Source organism: Amia ocellicauda, chromosome 6 (genome assembly GCF_036373705.1).
Source record: "Amia ocellicauda isolate fAmiCal2 chromosome 6, fAmiCal2.hap1, whole genome shotgun sequence".
Classification (NCBI taxonomy): Eukaryota; Metazoa; Chordata; class Actinopteri; order Amiiformes; family Amiidae; genus Amia; species Amia ocellicauda.
Genome location: NC_089855.1, coordinates 48,307,653 through 48,321,636, shown reverse-complemented (window position 1 = coordinate 48,321,636; position 13,984 = coordinate 48,307,653). Strand labels below are relative to the sequence as shown.

Sequence of the window (13,984 nt, the reverse complement as noted above, 5' to 3'; positions counted from 1 at the left end):
TAAACTTGACACGTCATTAGAATATCGATCTTTATTTGGAAAAAAATAATAATATGTATAAAATACAGACGAGCACAATGTATAAAAATATTATATAAAATTTCCGTCAACATAAGGAGAAACATGTACACAAACACACACACAGACAGTCAGGCAGTAACACGCACACGCACACGCACACATACTTGCAGACGCAGACTGGCACACACAGCCTGACCACTGCAGAGCCCCATACCCGTCCCTTCCCGCTGGTGTGTACCGGCCAGTACACACGTGTGTAAATTAAGTCACTGCACTGCTCCAATTCCTCCACTGTGTCCCACAGTCCCGTAGCAGTGCGGTGTGCAGTGTGTGTAGTGTGTGATTGTACCGTAGTCAGTAACAGTGCCAGTGTGAGTGGGTGTATACGTCTACACCCCGGCCTCTCTTTGGTCACAGCTTCTGATTGCACTGCTCCTCAGTGTCTGAAGTTCACACACAGGTCAATCGAGGTCAGAGGTCATCCCTGCTGACACCGACCCTGGTCAGCTGAGCCCCGGTCCGTGTCATGTGACCGGGTAAGGGCGGGGTCCTTCCACTCTCATTGGCCAGCTCGGGGTGGAAGTCCTCCATCAGCCCCGCCTCCACTGCGTGTCGCCACAGCCGTGCATTACCCACAAGCCCCTGCGCCTGCAGGTAACCCTGGCGACAGGACAGGGGCGGCCAGCGACTGGTCAGAGCGAAACGGAAACAGGATTCTGAGAGAGAGAGGAAAACATTGGCCTGTTTTGTAGACTTTCAACAGGCATTTGACTCCATCTGGCACAAAGGATTATTTTATAAACTTCTACAGAACGGTGTAGGGGGGTGAAGTTTATGATATCATCAAATCAATGTTCAATATTCTGAAAACCAGTGCGCGGTGAGGACTGGAGACCAGAGACCAGAGGTCTTCAGTCAGGGTGGGGCGTGAGGCAGGGCTGCAGTCTGAGCCCAACACTGCTCAACATCAGTGAGCTGCCACAGTGTTGAGCAGGCCGACGCCCCAGCCTTGCTCTCCTCGACACAGAGATCCAGCTCCTGCTCTACAGATGAGCTGGTGCTGCCGTCGCCACAGAGCAGCACTGTCAGACCCGGGCCCTGAGAGTCAGTCTGCACAACACTGAGTCATGGTTTTCCAGAAGAAAGCCTAATCTCAGGGACACAGGTACTGCTTCAGTCTGGGCAGCACGGCACTACAGCCCTGCACGAGCTACACACACCTGGGCCTGAGCATCAGTGCGTCAGGGAGCTTCACCCTGGCTATGAGCACATTAAATGATGAGGCACGCCAGGAATTTTACGCCATAAAGACACGATTTGGGAAAATGACAATACCAATAACTATTTGGATTAAAATATTCAACTCCATCATCCAACCAGTCCTGCTATATGGGAGTGAAGTGTGGGGTCCCCTTATGAACCTCAATAATAAACATTGGGACAAAAGCCCCACAGAAATATTCCACCTAGAATGCATTAAACACATGATACAGGTGCACAGAAACACCCGCACACCGCCTGCAGAGCGGGACTGGGACTCCACTCAGCACCCAGCTCTGCCCAGACACAGACCCCCTGGGCCAGCTGGCTCTGAGGCACACAGAGCCCCACACACAACAACAATTGGGAAATTCGACATGCATCTAAAAAACAAACACACAAAAGAATGGAGAAACGAAATAGAGTTACAAAACAAACTGCAATGCTACCGGCCCTGACTAGAGAGGTTAAATTGCTTGAAAATCACAAATATAAAAGACAAAACCTTAATAAATACTGGCTCAGCAACCACAGCCTTGACATCGAAAGGGCAGATACAAAACTCCTGGGTATCCAGAGCAGAGCGGCTGTGCAGCCAGTGTGACGGGGGAGCTGGACACAGAGCGCACGACCTGCAGTCCTGCCCTCAATACACACAAATCAGAGAGACCTTCTTTATACACTTCACAGTGCAAACCCCTGAGCTCAGTGAGCTCCCGAGAGCTGCGCTCCCCATCCTGCTGGGAGAGGATGAGCGACGGCCATCACAGCAGCCCAGCGTGTGTCCCCTGCACAGGGACAGAGTGGGACACCAGCCTGCGGGACGCCATTGTAACACAAAACACAAACAGTTGGGTTCACTGCCTTTTTTGTTGTCATGACACTAATTTTGATACACATACCAAAAATTGATTAGATTTTATTTTAGTGTGTATGATGTTTGTTCCATTGTATCTGGTCATGTTATGCTTGTCCTGTTTGAAAGCACATCTGTACCTGCTGTGGCAATACTGTGATTGGTGCTGCCAATAAAGCACCTCTGAATTGAGAGAGGGAGGGACGTGGCAGCTCGGTGCTGTGCAGCAACACCCCGCCAGTCTCAGGTGAGGGACAGTACCTGCGTAGAACGTGCGGAGGTCAGAGGTCAGGCAGTGCTCCAGGAAGCGGCGCAGCGGCTGGCTGTGGGACACTGGCCCCTCCCACTCCGTCAGGAAGTCCTCCACTATGTGATGCAGAGCCTGGGGGCGGGGCAATGGCCAGCCAGGGGGGCGGAGCCTCATGTCCCGCTCTGAGACAGAGGTTAGTAGAGTTAGACGTGTCCAATACTGCACCACACTTTACCCCACCGCCCAGTCTGTCCTGTCCTATAGTGCCCAGTCTGTCCTGTCCTATAGTGCCCAGTCTGTCCTGTCCTCCTGTCCTATAGTGCCCAGTCTGTGCTGTGCTGTCCTCCTGTCCTATAGTGCCCAGTCTGTGCTGTCCTCCAGTCCTATAGTGCCCAGTCTGTGCTGTCCTATAGTGCCCAGTCTGTCCTGTCCTATAGTGCCCAGTCTGTCCTGTCCTATAGTGCCCAGTCTGTCCTGTCCTATAGTGCCCAGTCTGTCCTGTCCTATACTGACCGCTGGGCAGGGTGTTGTAGTAGTACAGGACTGGGTGCAGGAAGTTGGACTTCCAGGCCAGGGCCCAGTCCGTGATGGAGCGGTTCTGACCCAGTGAGTCGGTCAGGCTGTGTCCATACTCCATCACCAGCACCAGCAGCCCCCCTGGTCCCACTGCCCGGCCTGTCAGAGCTGTCAGCTGGGCTAGAGCCTGCAGAGGGAACTCCTCCAGGTACTGGAAACTGTCCCTGAGAGAGACACGCACGTTACACAACTCGTAGAAAACACTACAGGCACTCAGAGACACTCTCTCACTCCCCCCACACTCCACTCTCTCAGTGGTACAGTCCAGGCTCACCCCTGTAGCAGGATGATGTCCCCCAGCATCCCAAACATTTGGTACGGTCCGGACGCCTCATTCACCCGCCTCAGGATGGCGCTCAGCAGCTGACTGGTCTGCAGGGTGGCGGCCGGCCAGGGGTGGCCGTGGTACCGCTGCTCCAGTATACGGTGGACAGCACGCACTGAGGGCCACGGAGTGCAGAGAGAGGGAGGGAGAGAAGTGAGATCCTGACCGTGGGGCTGCTCTTGGTGACGGGGGTCCATCTGTGTTAGTTGTAGTTGGCTGGTATTGTGTGGTGAGTTGCTGTGGATTTGGGGTGCTTTGGTGATGATTGGCAATGTGTTGGCATGTGGTTGGCAGGGCACTGTTGTTGCGTTGGCAGCATGTTGATGCGTGGTTGGCGGTGTGTTGGTATGTTCCCCGCAGTGTGCGTTGGTGGTGTGTTGGTGGTGTGTAGGTGGCATGTTGGCGTTGCATCTCACCGGTGTATCTGAAGCCGTGGATGAAGCCGCCAGCGGAGTGGCGGTAGTCCCGGGAGTGGGCAGCGGCGCCGATCACAAACAGGCCAGGCAAGCCCCGCCCCTCGAACCAGGCCGACAGCGCCGGAAACCGGCCCCGCGCCACGCCCGCCCGCCTGGGGCACGCCGAGCTGCAGGACAGGGACAGCACTGTTAGAGCCAGAGCACAGCGACTGGAGGAGCACAAGAGTAGTACTGGAGTAGTGACTCAGGCCTGTGGAGGGTGTTGTGATGATGCAGTAACTCAGTAGCAGGCAGCATCAGAGACCCAGACCTGTGGAAGATGGAGGAGTTGAACCTGAAGCCCAGGCAGCGCACAACGCGGTCGAAGGGCCGGCGCAGGGAGAAGTTGTCGTGGTGATGGGCGGCCCGCGTGGCCGCAGAGTCGTTGCCGTGCAGACGCAGCAGCTCAGCCAGCGTGACGTGCAGTCGGCCCCGTGCGTCCCGCACCAGCGCCAGCTGCTCCACCGAGCCGTCCACCAGCCCGTCCAGAGACTTGAGCTGGTAGGTGTCCAGCAGCTCTGTGTTCACTGCCCTGAGAGGGACAGGGAGAGGGAGTCAAGCAGTGTGTCAGTCTGTCAGTCAGTCAGTCAGTCAGTGTGTCAGTCAGTCCGTTGGGCAGTCAGGCAGTGTGTCGGTCTCTCCCTATCTGTTCTCAGCACCTCAGGTCACCAACATAGTGCGTCTGCCAGGCGAGGCGCACGGGGCGCGGGCTGTACAGGGCGATGCGGGCGGTGTGGGGCAGCAGGGCTGCAGCCGTCTCGAAGGCGGAGTTGCCCTTGCCCAGAATGAGCACGGCCTGGCCCTGGAACCCGGAGCCATCCCGGGGCAGGGACTCGTACCCCTCCACCGCCTCCCAGCCCGGGAAGCGCACCTGCTGGGGCTCCCACAGCCCTGAGGCCACCAGCAGCACCCTGAGAGAGAGAGAGCGATACTGTATTACAACACCGAGTCCCTCGCCCCCTCTTTTCCCCAACCCTCCCTCCTCACCTGCAGGTGTAGTTCAGTCCCTCTTGGTCAGTCAGGGTGTAGCTCTGGCTCTGGTCGAATCGGTCGCACTCCTTCTCACCATTACCTTGGCTAGTCCCCTGGCTGACCCCAGCCACGTCGACGCCATAGCGCACCCGGAGCCGCAGCTCCTGGGCGAACAGGGAGAGGTAGCGGCGCAGGCTGTGGGCGGGGGGGTACAGGGCAGAGCTGACCCGCGAGAACAGGGGCGCCCTGGGCTGACCCCGCCCCCGCACCGCCCCCAGCAGGGAGTTCCAGTCGTGGCGCAGGTTAAACTCCGGGTTGTGCCGGCCGGTGAACAGCTTGTTGATGCTGATCAGGCGGCCATGACGGGGGTAACTGGGGGGGGAGAGAGAGATAGAGATGTGCCTGGTGAGCTGATGGGCCTCTGTTAGCTAATTGAGCTCGTTAGCCAATTGGATTATTGGCTCACATGGCGAAGAAGCTGCCCGGTTCGTGGTTCCGCTCCAGGATGACGTAATCGCGGCCCGTCTCCTGCAGGAAGTGGCCCATCTGCAGCCCCGCCGGCCCAGCCCCCAGCACGCAGTAGTCATGGCGACGGGGGTGGGGCCCATCCGCCAGGCTACAGAGGCACTGGGCGGCCAGCAGGGGCAGCAGAGAGAGCGGCACCGAGGACAACTGAATGTGGGGGGGGGAGAGCACATTTCATGAAATTTAACAGAGAAACTAAAACACAAACAGACAGACAGAGATGAAGAGCAAGAGAGTTTGAGGCAGATACAGAGAGAGGGTGATATACAGTCACAGAAAGAGAGAGAGGCAGATACAAATGCAGAAAGGAGAGAGAAAATTAGACACACAAGCATAGATAAACACAGTCAGACACTTACACCCACACAGGACGGACAGTCAGTCAGTCAGACACCAGGGAATAAAATTAACACACACCACCTGCCAAATGTGGGTAGATTTAGCCAGTGGCGGGTAAATCTGTCAATTTTACCAGCCACTTTGGTAATGACTTTTAATTAGTTTTCATAGTCATAATTACTGACTTATTAATTACCTGGATGAAAGGGTTTCAGAATATGACAGAAAAGGAGAGAGGAGCAACAAACACATGAACACACACAGCCAGCTTTTGCCGTTTATTTTGTATTCGCTGGAACTCGAGCGCACAGTTATGTTTCTGAACGCAGAGCGGCAGTCTGAGTGTGGTTTGGAGAGGAAAAGTCAATTGTTTAGTCAAGTGAATTGTACAAATTAGCTAGCTAGATAGGTCTTATACATTTTGTATTTCCCTGTTGTGACCGGAAAACATTGCCACAAGGACGCTAATGTTAACGCATTTTCATTGCAGCTCACATTGCTAAACTGGCAACTGAATGAAAATGTATAAAAAATGAAAAAGAAAAACCTATTGTTCGGTCAATTACAGCTGTAACTGCAAAATATTCCTTTATAAACAAATAGGCATAAGCTTTATAGTTAATTTGAAATTGTGACAGTAAATAGTTGTGCTAATGTCAGGACAATAATAAGAGCCTGACATAACATGCGTGAGAGTTGACAGGTCTGCTGTTATTGTGCCATTTCCATACAGCTTCTAATAATGTAGTTTTACATAGATATTTATTTAACAAAGTGGTTGTGTTAGATAAGTATTCATCAATTGCATCTATTACAACGTATTAATTTATGGGGAAACTATTTGTGATAGACATGCATTTTTGCATCGCTTCTTTGCTGGCGTGCATGGTATTGACCAATGGAAAGGACGTTACTGTCTGTCATCATTCCTAGAGATTATATATTTTTTACCCACCAGACCGTGACTCTATGAATGTCTAACCAATCCAATGAAATCCTTTTAATGACGTGCAGAGACCCAGAGAAGGGAGTAGCACTGAAGAGGAAGAGGAGTATGAAGAGCAATAATGTGTCACCATACAACACCCCTTCTCATGTGTTAGTTTAGTGTGTTTATACAGATCCCCATTAGCTGCCATGTTATTGCAGATGTGATTGATTCATTTGAAAAAGATGCTCCCGCACTGTCTCTACTAGCAAGTGTTCAATATTCAATAGAATGCAATGTTTTGATCCAAGACCTTCTAACACTTGCAAGTACAAACTGTGGGAGCATGTTTTTCTATCCAGATCCTTTTCCCTCATACACACCTGTCTAGTCTATACAGATGTGCAATTCTTTTTTGTTATAGCGATTTGATTAATTACCTGAATAAATGCCACGATTTAACATGTTCACCACACATTTACCCTCGTGCATTTCTGGTGATGTTTGCCTTTGGCTGGTAAAAATACCAAGTGGCTGGTAAGTTGTTTCTCTCTCCCTCTCTCACACACACATTTTGTATTTTAGTTGTACTGATTTGAAGCGCTGTATGGAGGCCGTTGTGCGCATGTGTCAGCGCACAGGAGCAGGCCGCGGCTCAATCCCCGGGCTGGAGTGCGTCAGCCGGCCGGAGTCCAGGTGCCTAAACCCATCTGCCCTGCGAGATAAGCCCCCGGCGGCAGGCTAGGTCCTAGCGCAGAAAAACAAAAAACAATAAAACACAGCGTCTTACCTGCATACCAGTCACCCCACCCCTCCACCTACACACTCAATACACAGACAGGGAGCCCGGTGTGTCCGCCGAGCTGCGCAGTGTGCAGTAGCGCTGCGCTCGCGTAGCCACGCCCCCTGCCGTGACGTCACGCACGCCTGTCACTCCACACTCTCCCTGTGGACATCCGCACAGAGACACCAAACACAGACTCTCTCCCTGTGGACATCCGCACAGAGACACCAAACACTCTCCCTGTGGACATCCGCACAGAGACACCAAACACTCTCCCTGTGGACATCCGCACAGAGACGCCAAACACTCTCCCTGTGGACATCCGCACAGAGACGCCAAACACAGACGCTCTCCCTGTGGACATCCGCACAGAGACGCCAAACACAGACGCTCTCCCTGTGGACATCCGCACAGAGACGCCAAACGCAGACGCTCTCCCTGTGGACATCCGCACAGAGACGCCAAACGCAGACGCTCTCCCTGTGGACATCCGCACAGAGACGCCAAACGCAGACGCTCTCCCTGTGGACATCCGCACAGAGACGCCAAACGCAGACGCTCTCCCTGTGGACATCCGCACAGAGACGCCAAACGCAGACGCTCTCCCTGTGGACATCCGCACAGAGACGCCAAACGCAGACGCTCTCCCTGTGGACATCCGCACAGAGACGCCAAACGCAGACGCTCTCCCTGTGGACATCCGCACAGAGACGCCAAACGCAGACGCTCTCCCTGTGGACATCCGCACAGAGACGCCAAACGCAGACGCTCTCCCTGTGGACATCCGCACAGAGACGCCAAACGCAGACGCTCTCCCTGTGGACATCCGCACAGAGACGCCAAACGCAGAAGCTCTCCCTGTGGACATCCACACAGAGACGCCAAACGCAGACGCTCTCCCTGTGGACATCCGCACAGAGACGCCAAACACTCTCCCTGTGGACATCCGCACAGAGACGCCAAACACTCTCCCTGTGGACATCCGCACAGAGACGCCAAACACAGACGCTCTCCCTGTGGACATCCGCACAGAGACGCCAAACACAGACGCTCTCCCTGTGGACATCCGCACAGAGACGCCAAACACAGACTCTCTCCCTGTGGACATCCGCACAGAGACACCAGACGCTCTCCCTGTGGACATCCGCACAGAGACACCATACACAGACGCTCTCCCTGTGGACATCCGCACAGAGACACCAAACACTCTCCCTGTGGACATCCGCACAGAGACGCCAAACACAGACTCTCTCCCTGTGGACATCCGCACAGAGACGCCAAACACAGACTCTCTCCCTGTGGACATCCGCACAGAGACACCAAACGCTCTCCCTGTGGACATCCGCACAGAGACGCCAAACACAGACGCTCTCCCTGTGGACATCCGCACAGAGACGCCAAACACAGACGCTCTCCCTGTGGACATCCGCACAGAGACGCCAAACACAGACGCTCTCCCTGTGGACATCCGCACAGAGACGCCAAGCACAGACGCTCTCCCTGTGGACATCCGCACAGAGACGCCAAGCACAGACGCTCTCCCTGTGGACATCCGCACAGAGACGCCAAACACAGACGCTCTCCCTGTGGACATCCGCACAGAGACACCAAACACTCTCCCTGTGGACATCCGCACAGAGACATCAAACACTCTCCCTGTGGACATCCGCACAGAGACGTCAAACACAGACGCTCTCCCTGTGGACATCCGCACAGAGACGCCAAACACAGACGCTCTCCCTGTGGACATCCGCACAGAGACGCCAAACACAGACGCTCTCCCTGTGGACATCCGCACAGAGACACCAAACACAGACTCTCTCCCTGTGGACATCCGCACAGAGACACCAGACGCTCTCCCTGTGGACATCCGCACAGAGACGCCAAACACAGACTCTCTCCCTGTGGACATCCGCACAGAGACACCAAACGCTCTCCCTGTGGACATCCGCACAGAGACGCCAAACACAGACGCTCTCCCTGTGGACATCCGCACAGAGACGCCAAACACAGACGCTCTCCCTGTGGACATCCGCACAGAGACGCCAAACACAGACGCTCTCCCTGTGGACATCCGCACAGAGACGCCAAACACAGACGCTCTCCCTGTGGACATCCGCACAGAGACGCCAAACACAGACGCTCTCCCTGTGGACATCCGCACAGAGACGCCAAACACAGACGCTCTCCCTGTGGACATCCGCACAGAGACGCCAAGCACAGACGCTCTCCCTGTGGACATCCGCACAGAGACGCCAAACACAGACGCTCTCCCTGTGGACATCCGCACAGAGACACCAAACACTCTCCCTGTGGACATCCGCACAGAGACATCAAACACTCTCCCTGTGGACATCCGCACAGAGACGTCAAACACAGACGCTCTCCCTGTGGACATCCGCACAGAGACGCCAAACACAGACGCTCTCCCTGTGGACATCCGCACAGAGACGCCAAACACAGACGCTCTCCCTGTGGACATCCGCACAGAGACACCAAACACAGACTCTCTCCCTGTGGACATCCGCACAGAGACACCAGACGCTCTCCCTGTGGACATCCGCACAGAGACGCCAAACACAGACTCTCTCCCTGTGGACATCCGCACAGAGACACCAAACGCTCTCCCTGTGGACATCCGCACAGAGACGCCAAACACAGACGCTCTCCCTGTGGACATCCGCACAGAGACGCCAAACACAGACGCTCTCCCTGTGGACATCCGCACAGAGACGCCAAACACAGACGCTCTCCCTGTGGACATCCGCACAGAGACGCCAAACACAGACGCTCTCCCTGTGGACATCCGCACAGAGACGCCAAACACAGACGCTCTCCCTGTGGACATCCGCACAGAGACGCCAAACACAGACGCTCTCCCTGTGGACATCCGCACAGAGACGCCAAACACAGACGCTCTCCCTGTGGACATCCGCACAGAGACGCCAAGCACAGACGCTCTCCCTGTGGACATCCGCACAGAGACGCCAAACACAGACGCTCTCCCTGTGGACATCCGCACAGAGACACCAAACACTCTCCCTGTGGACATCCGCACAGAGACGCCAAACACAGACGCTCTCCCTGTGGACATCCGCACAGAGACGCCAAACACAGACGCTCTCCCTGTGGACATCCGCACAGAGACACCAAACACTCTCCCTGTGGACATCCGCACAGAGACGCCAAACACAGACCTGCATAAACTGGCATGATGGCCAAACTAAAAGTTACACAAAACTCAAAGAAAACTACACAGGCTGGACCTGGTCTTCACTGTGTAAAAACGTCACTTACATACTCAAACAAACCATGGGCAACACTGGGCAGGTTTCCTCCCACACCCAACTCTCCAACACAAACTACCCCTAATGGGTACGCTGAGGCCTCCTTATATAGCAGGTGGCTGGGTTTGATTGACCTTAATTGATCAATCACCCCAACCACCTGCAGTCCATGAGCAGGCAGGGATGGACAATTAACCCCCTCCCTGCCACAGTAGCCTACACTTATAATAGTCTACTCATGTGTTCACAGCAAACAGAAACAGGCAGAGAGAGTGAACACTGGAGGAGGGCATGATTCACGCATATTTCGGGAATCCACTCTTGGTCGTGGCTCACCACCTAATGTGTCTTTAATTGTCTTGAATATAAGTAGAAGTTTTAAGGACAAAATAATGTAGGCTAGCCTACATGTCAGATCAAATACGATGACTTCATATTCACATAATCCCCCTCATGTTCTCCCAGGGGTGCGTACAGTCAATCGCACCCATCACCCTCACATTCCTATGGAAAAGAAAAGGAAAAGGCCCAGCCTACGCATATTAAAATAGATCAAGTACTTCTAAATTACGAATTACCGGTGATCGCTTATAAGCTTTAGAGGCTTAAATGGCCAGGGACACAACACATGCAACAGCAGTTCAGTGGAAGCGGCAAAGACACTGAATTCCCTCGGATGAGACTCGTATCTTTCATAGAGAGCCTCACCGGGGTGAGCTGGAGCAGCTGCCCGGTCTCTCAGCCCCTCGCCCTGCGCAGTGAGCCTCTCACAGCCCGGCCCAATGACAAGACTGTGGCGGAGAGGCGCTGCTTCTACAGGGTGACAGAGATGCGGTGTACTGCCCTGACCGCAGACCCCGGGGAAACTTACCCACCTCTCTAGTGCGGGTTAACCGGGAAGATACACCCGACCTCACAGTTACTCCTGAACTGACCTGGATCAGCAGTTACCCGCTTCATAGTGCAGCCCTCTGGAAGGCTCCACACTATAACAAGCGCCGAGAGCAACAAACCTCCGTAACATTACATCAGATCAAAACACATCAAAACAAAACAGATCAATCATGATAAAAAGTTAATTAAAATCATTCTCGCGTCTGGCGCTCCAGATTTGGGCCCCGTTTTATATTTTACAATGTAAAACAGTTCATACATATGATTTTATTAAACTCGAAAAAATCTTGTACTGAAATACTCATGCTCCATGCTGTCCACTGTGCCAGTGTGTGGATTGTGCTCACATTGTGAAGACAGTCCAGAGGAATCATCCCTCCATCCCCTGACAGTGACACGGGTTAATGACTGTTCATTACAATGATCAGGGTCTCAACCTTAACCTTGCTGATAATTATGCCCTTCAAAATGGTTAAATCCTATTACCTATACACTTACATTTTGTATTAATATAATGAAATGAGTGTATTTTACAATTGTTACGATAACTATTATTTGTATTATAAGTTGGACTTGTTTTCTGCTGTACACCTATATTGCATTAGATCACAGAAGTCTAAACTTTATGGAACTCATGATTAAGATAATTGATAGTTTGCATTTCTAAAGGTAGTTAGAATGACGAATAGATTAGCAGGCAGTTTATTTAAAGCTTCAACCAAATATAGGTAGAATACGATAAAGTATGACGTTTTAATTGTGCCTTTGAGATATTGCGTAATTTTAAAGTGTCATTTTACATCTTGCTTTACATTGTAGGTAAAATATAAATCTCCCTGGCATTTACGCATTTCATAGAAGGTATCAAGGTCTATAGGACCTTCAAAAATCAGCTTGTTAACTGAAGAGATAGTAAAGGTATGGGGCCATGAAAAGCCATGAACTATTGTTAACCAAAAGTACAAAGTTTGATGTTGTATTACTAAAATACTGGCAAGTTTCATGTGGAGAACTTTTATTTCCAGATTACGTACATATTTAAGATGTTACGAGAAACCATGTCGAGAAAGTAGCCCCTTGGTGGAGTGGAACCATATTTCTAGCCACTTTCTGAATGACAGCTTATGGCCTAAATTGCTTCAGAGAAGAAGCCAGTCTGAAGCTCCAACAATACTGCCCAGCCTCGGAGATCAGCCCTGATCCTGGGCCTTCAGCTGCAGGTGCTGTTGTTGTGTTCAGTGTCTGGTTGGACGCGATTCCTGCCTCAGCACTGACGCACTGCAGGGCAGAGAGCAGTGCGTGTCCAGAGCTCAGGGCGCATCTCTGACACTGTGCGACACACCGGCTGTGTGAGGGTCTGTCCTCCCTGTGGACACAGAGGCTCTGACTGTTGTAAGGAATGACGTATTGAACAATTGTGTAACTTCGGGTATTGGCTGATGACCTTAAAATAAAAAGGTAGGGAACAGAAAGTGTTTATGTGTGTGTGTGAGAGAGAGAGAGAGAGAGAGAGAGAGAGAGAGAGAGAGAGATATGGGGTGTGTTTAAAATAGGGCTATAGCATAATTTTGCCCCGTTTCCACTGGTGGACTCACTGGCTGAGCGTCCGGACATGGAGGTTAAATCTCTGCTGCTGGACGCGTCCGTAACGTCCGTCCACTGAGGACACGAGTCCCTGTCAGAAGAGCAGCTGGACTGAGACACAGGACAGCAGACACATGGTGTGGGAGATATCATCTCCAGCGCCGCTGCGATCACGAAGACATTACAGTTTTATTAGCAGCCTGGAGTGAAATCCACGTACAGAGACAATGACTGATACAGTTACTATCAGTTTATTAAACAGTGTGATTTTACAGGACCGGTGCAGTGCTGACTAGTTCATATAAACTGAAGGATAATAATGTATTAATACTCTATGACAGCTGGCCGGGGTTCAGGCTGTGTGTGTCAATGTGTGCAGGACAATCCAGACAGTCAGTGTGAAGGGACACGATTCAATAACGTGTCCATTTACAATTAAATGAATGAATAAATTAATACAGCAGATCTGGGTTTCCCTCTAAAACATTAAGGACTGGATTAATAAATGCGTCCATAAAGGCCATGACTGAGACGCGCACTTTAGTTCAATTAAACCGGCTATATTGTATCTGGATGATTCATGTGAAACGTGTGTATTGTGTTTCAGCTGTATAAGTACATTATAAATAATACGTTTGCAGTTACAAATCTGCAGAAAGAGTAATAAGTGAAGGGAGTCACTGTGCGTTGAAAATACATATATACTGGCACAAATGATGACGATAATAATATCAATACATATTCGCTATTTAGTATCATTGCTGCTCATGGAAGCGTATTGTTATGGGAACATGCTTGTGTGAATATAATGTTGTCTCTAATATCTCTAACAGTTTCCAGTCCTGTGGCGCAGAAAGAGTAAAACAGACACAAAGTCCTGTCCTCTCAGGCTGCGTGTCTCCAGTGTTGATCTCCGTCTCTGTCTTGA

The 13,984-nt window shown here is 51.9% G+C and overlaps 1 protein-coding gene across 2 annotated transcripts; it reads right to left on the bottom strand.

Annotated features, from left to right (window-relative positions):
- Positions 1–16: 16 nt before the first annotated feature.
- On the bottom strand, positions 17–10,658 carry foxred2 (FAD-dependent oxidoreductase domain containing 2). Of its 2 annotated transcripts, XM_066707398.1 has the most exons (11): positions 10,589–10,658; positions 6,948–7,255; positions 5,182–5,387; positions 4,731–5,087; positions 4,403–4,654; positions 4,015–4,275; positions 3,705–3,871; positions 3,238–3,403; positions 2,901–3,127; positions 2,399–2,569; positions 17–737 (listed from the first exon to the last, which is right to left on the bottom strand). In XM_066707398.1, exons 3-11 carry the CDS (start codon positions 5,259–5,261, stop codon positions 493–495), a joined length of 1,926 nt encoding a protein of 641 aa, XP_066563495.1. In that variant the 5' UTR covers positions 5,262–5,387; positions 6,948–7,255; positions 10,589–10,658; the 3' UTR covers positions 17–492. The 2 variants fall into 2 exon arrangements, with proteins under 2 accessions (XP_066563495.1, XP_066563493.1); XM_066707396.1 differs by lacking the exons at positions 6,948–7,255; positions 10,589–10,658 and adding an exon at positions 7,298–7,410.
- Positions 10,659–13,984: the final 3,326 nt, after the last annotated feature.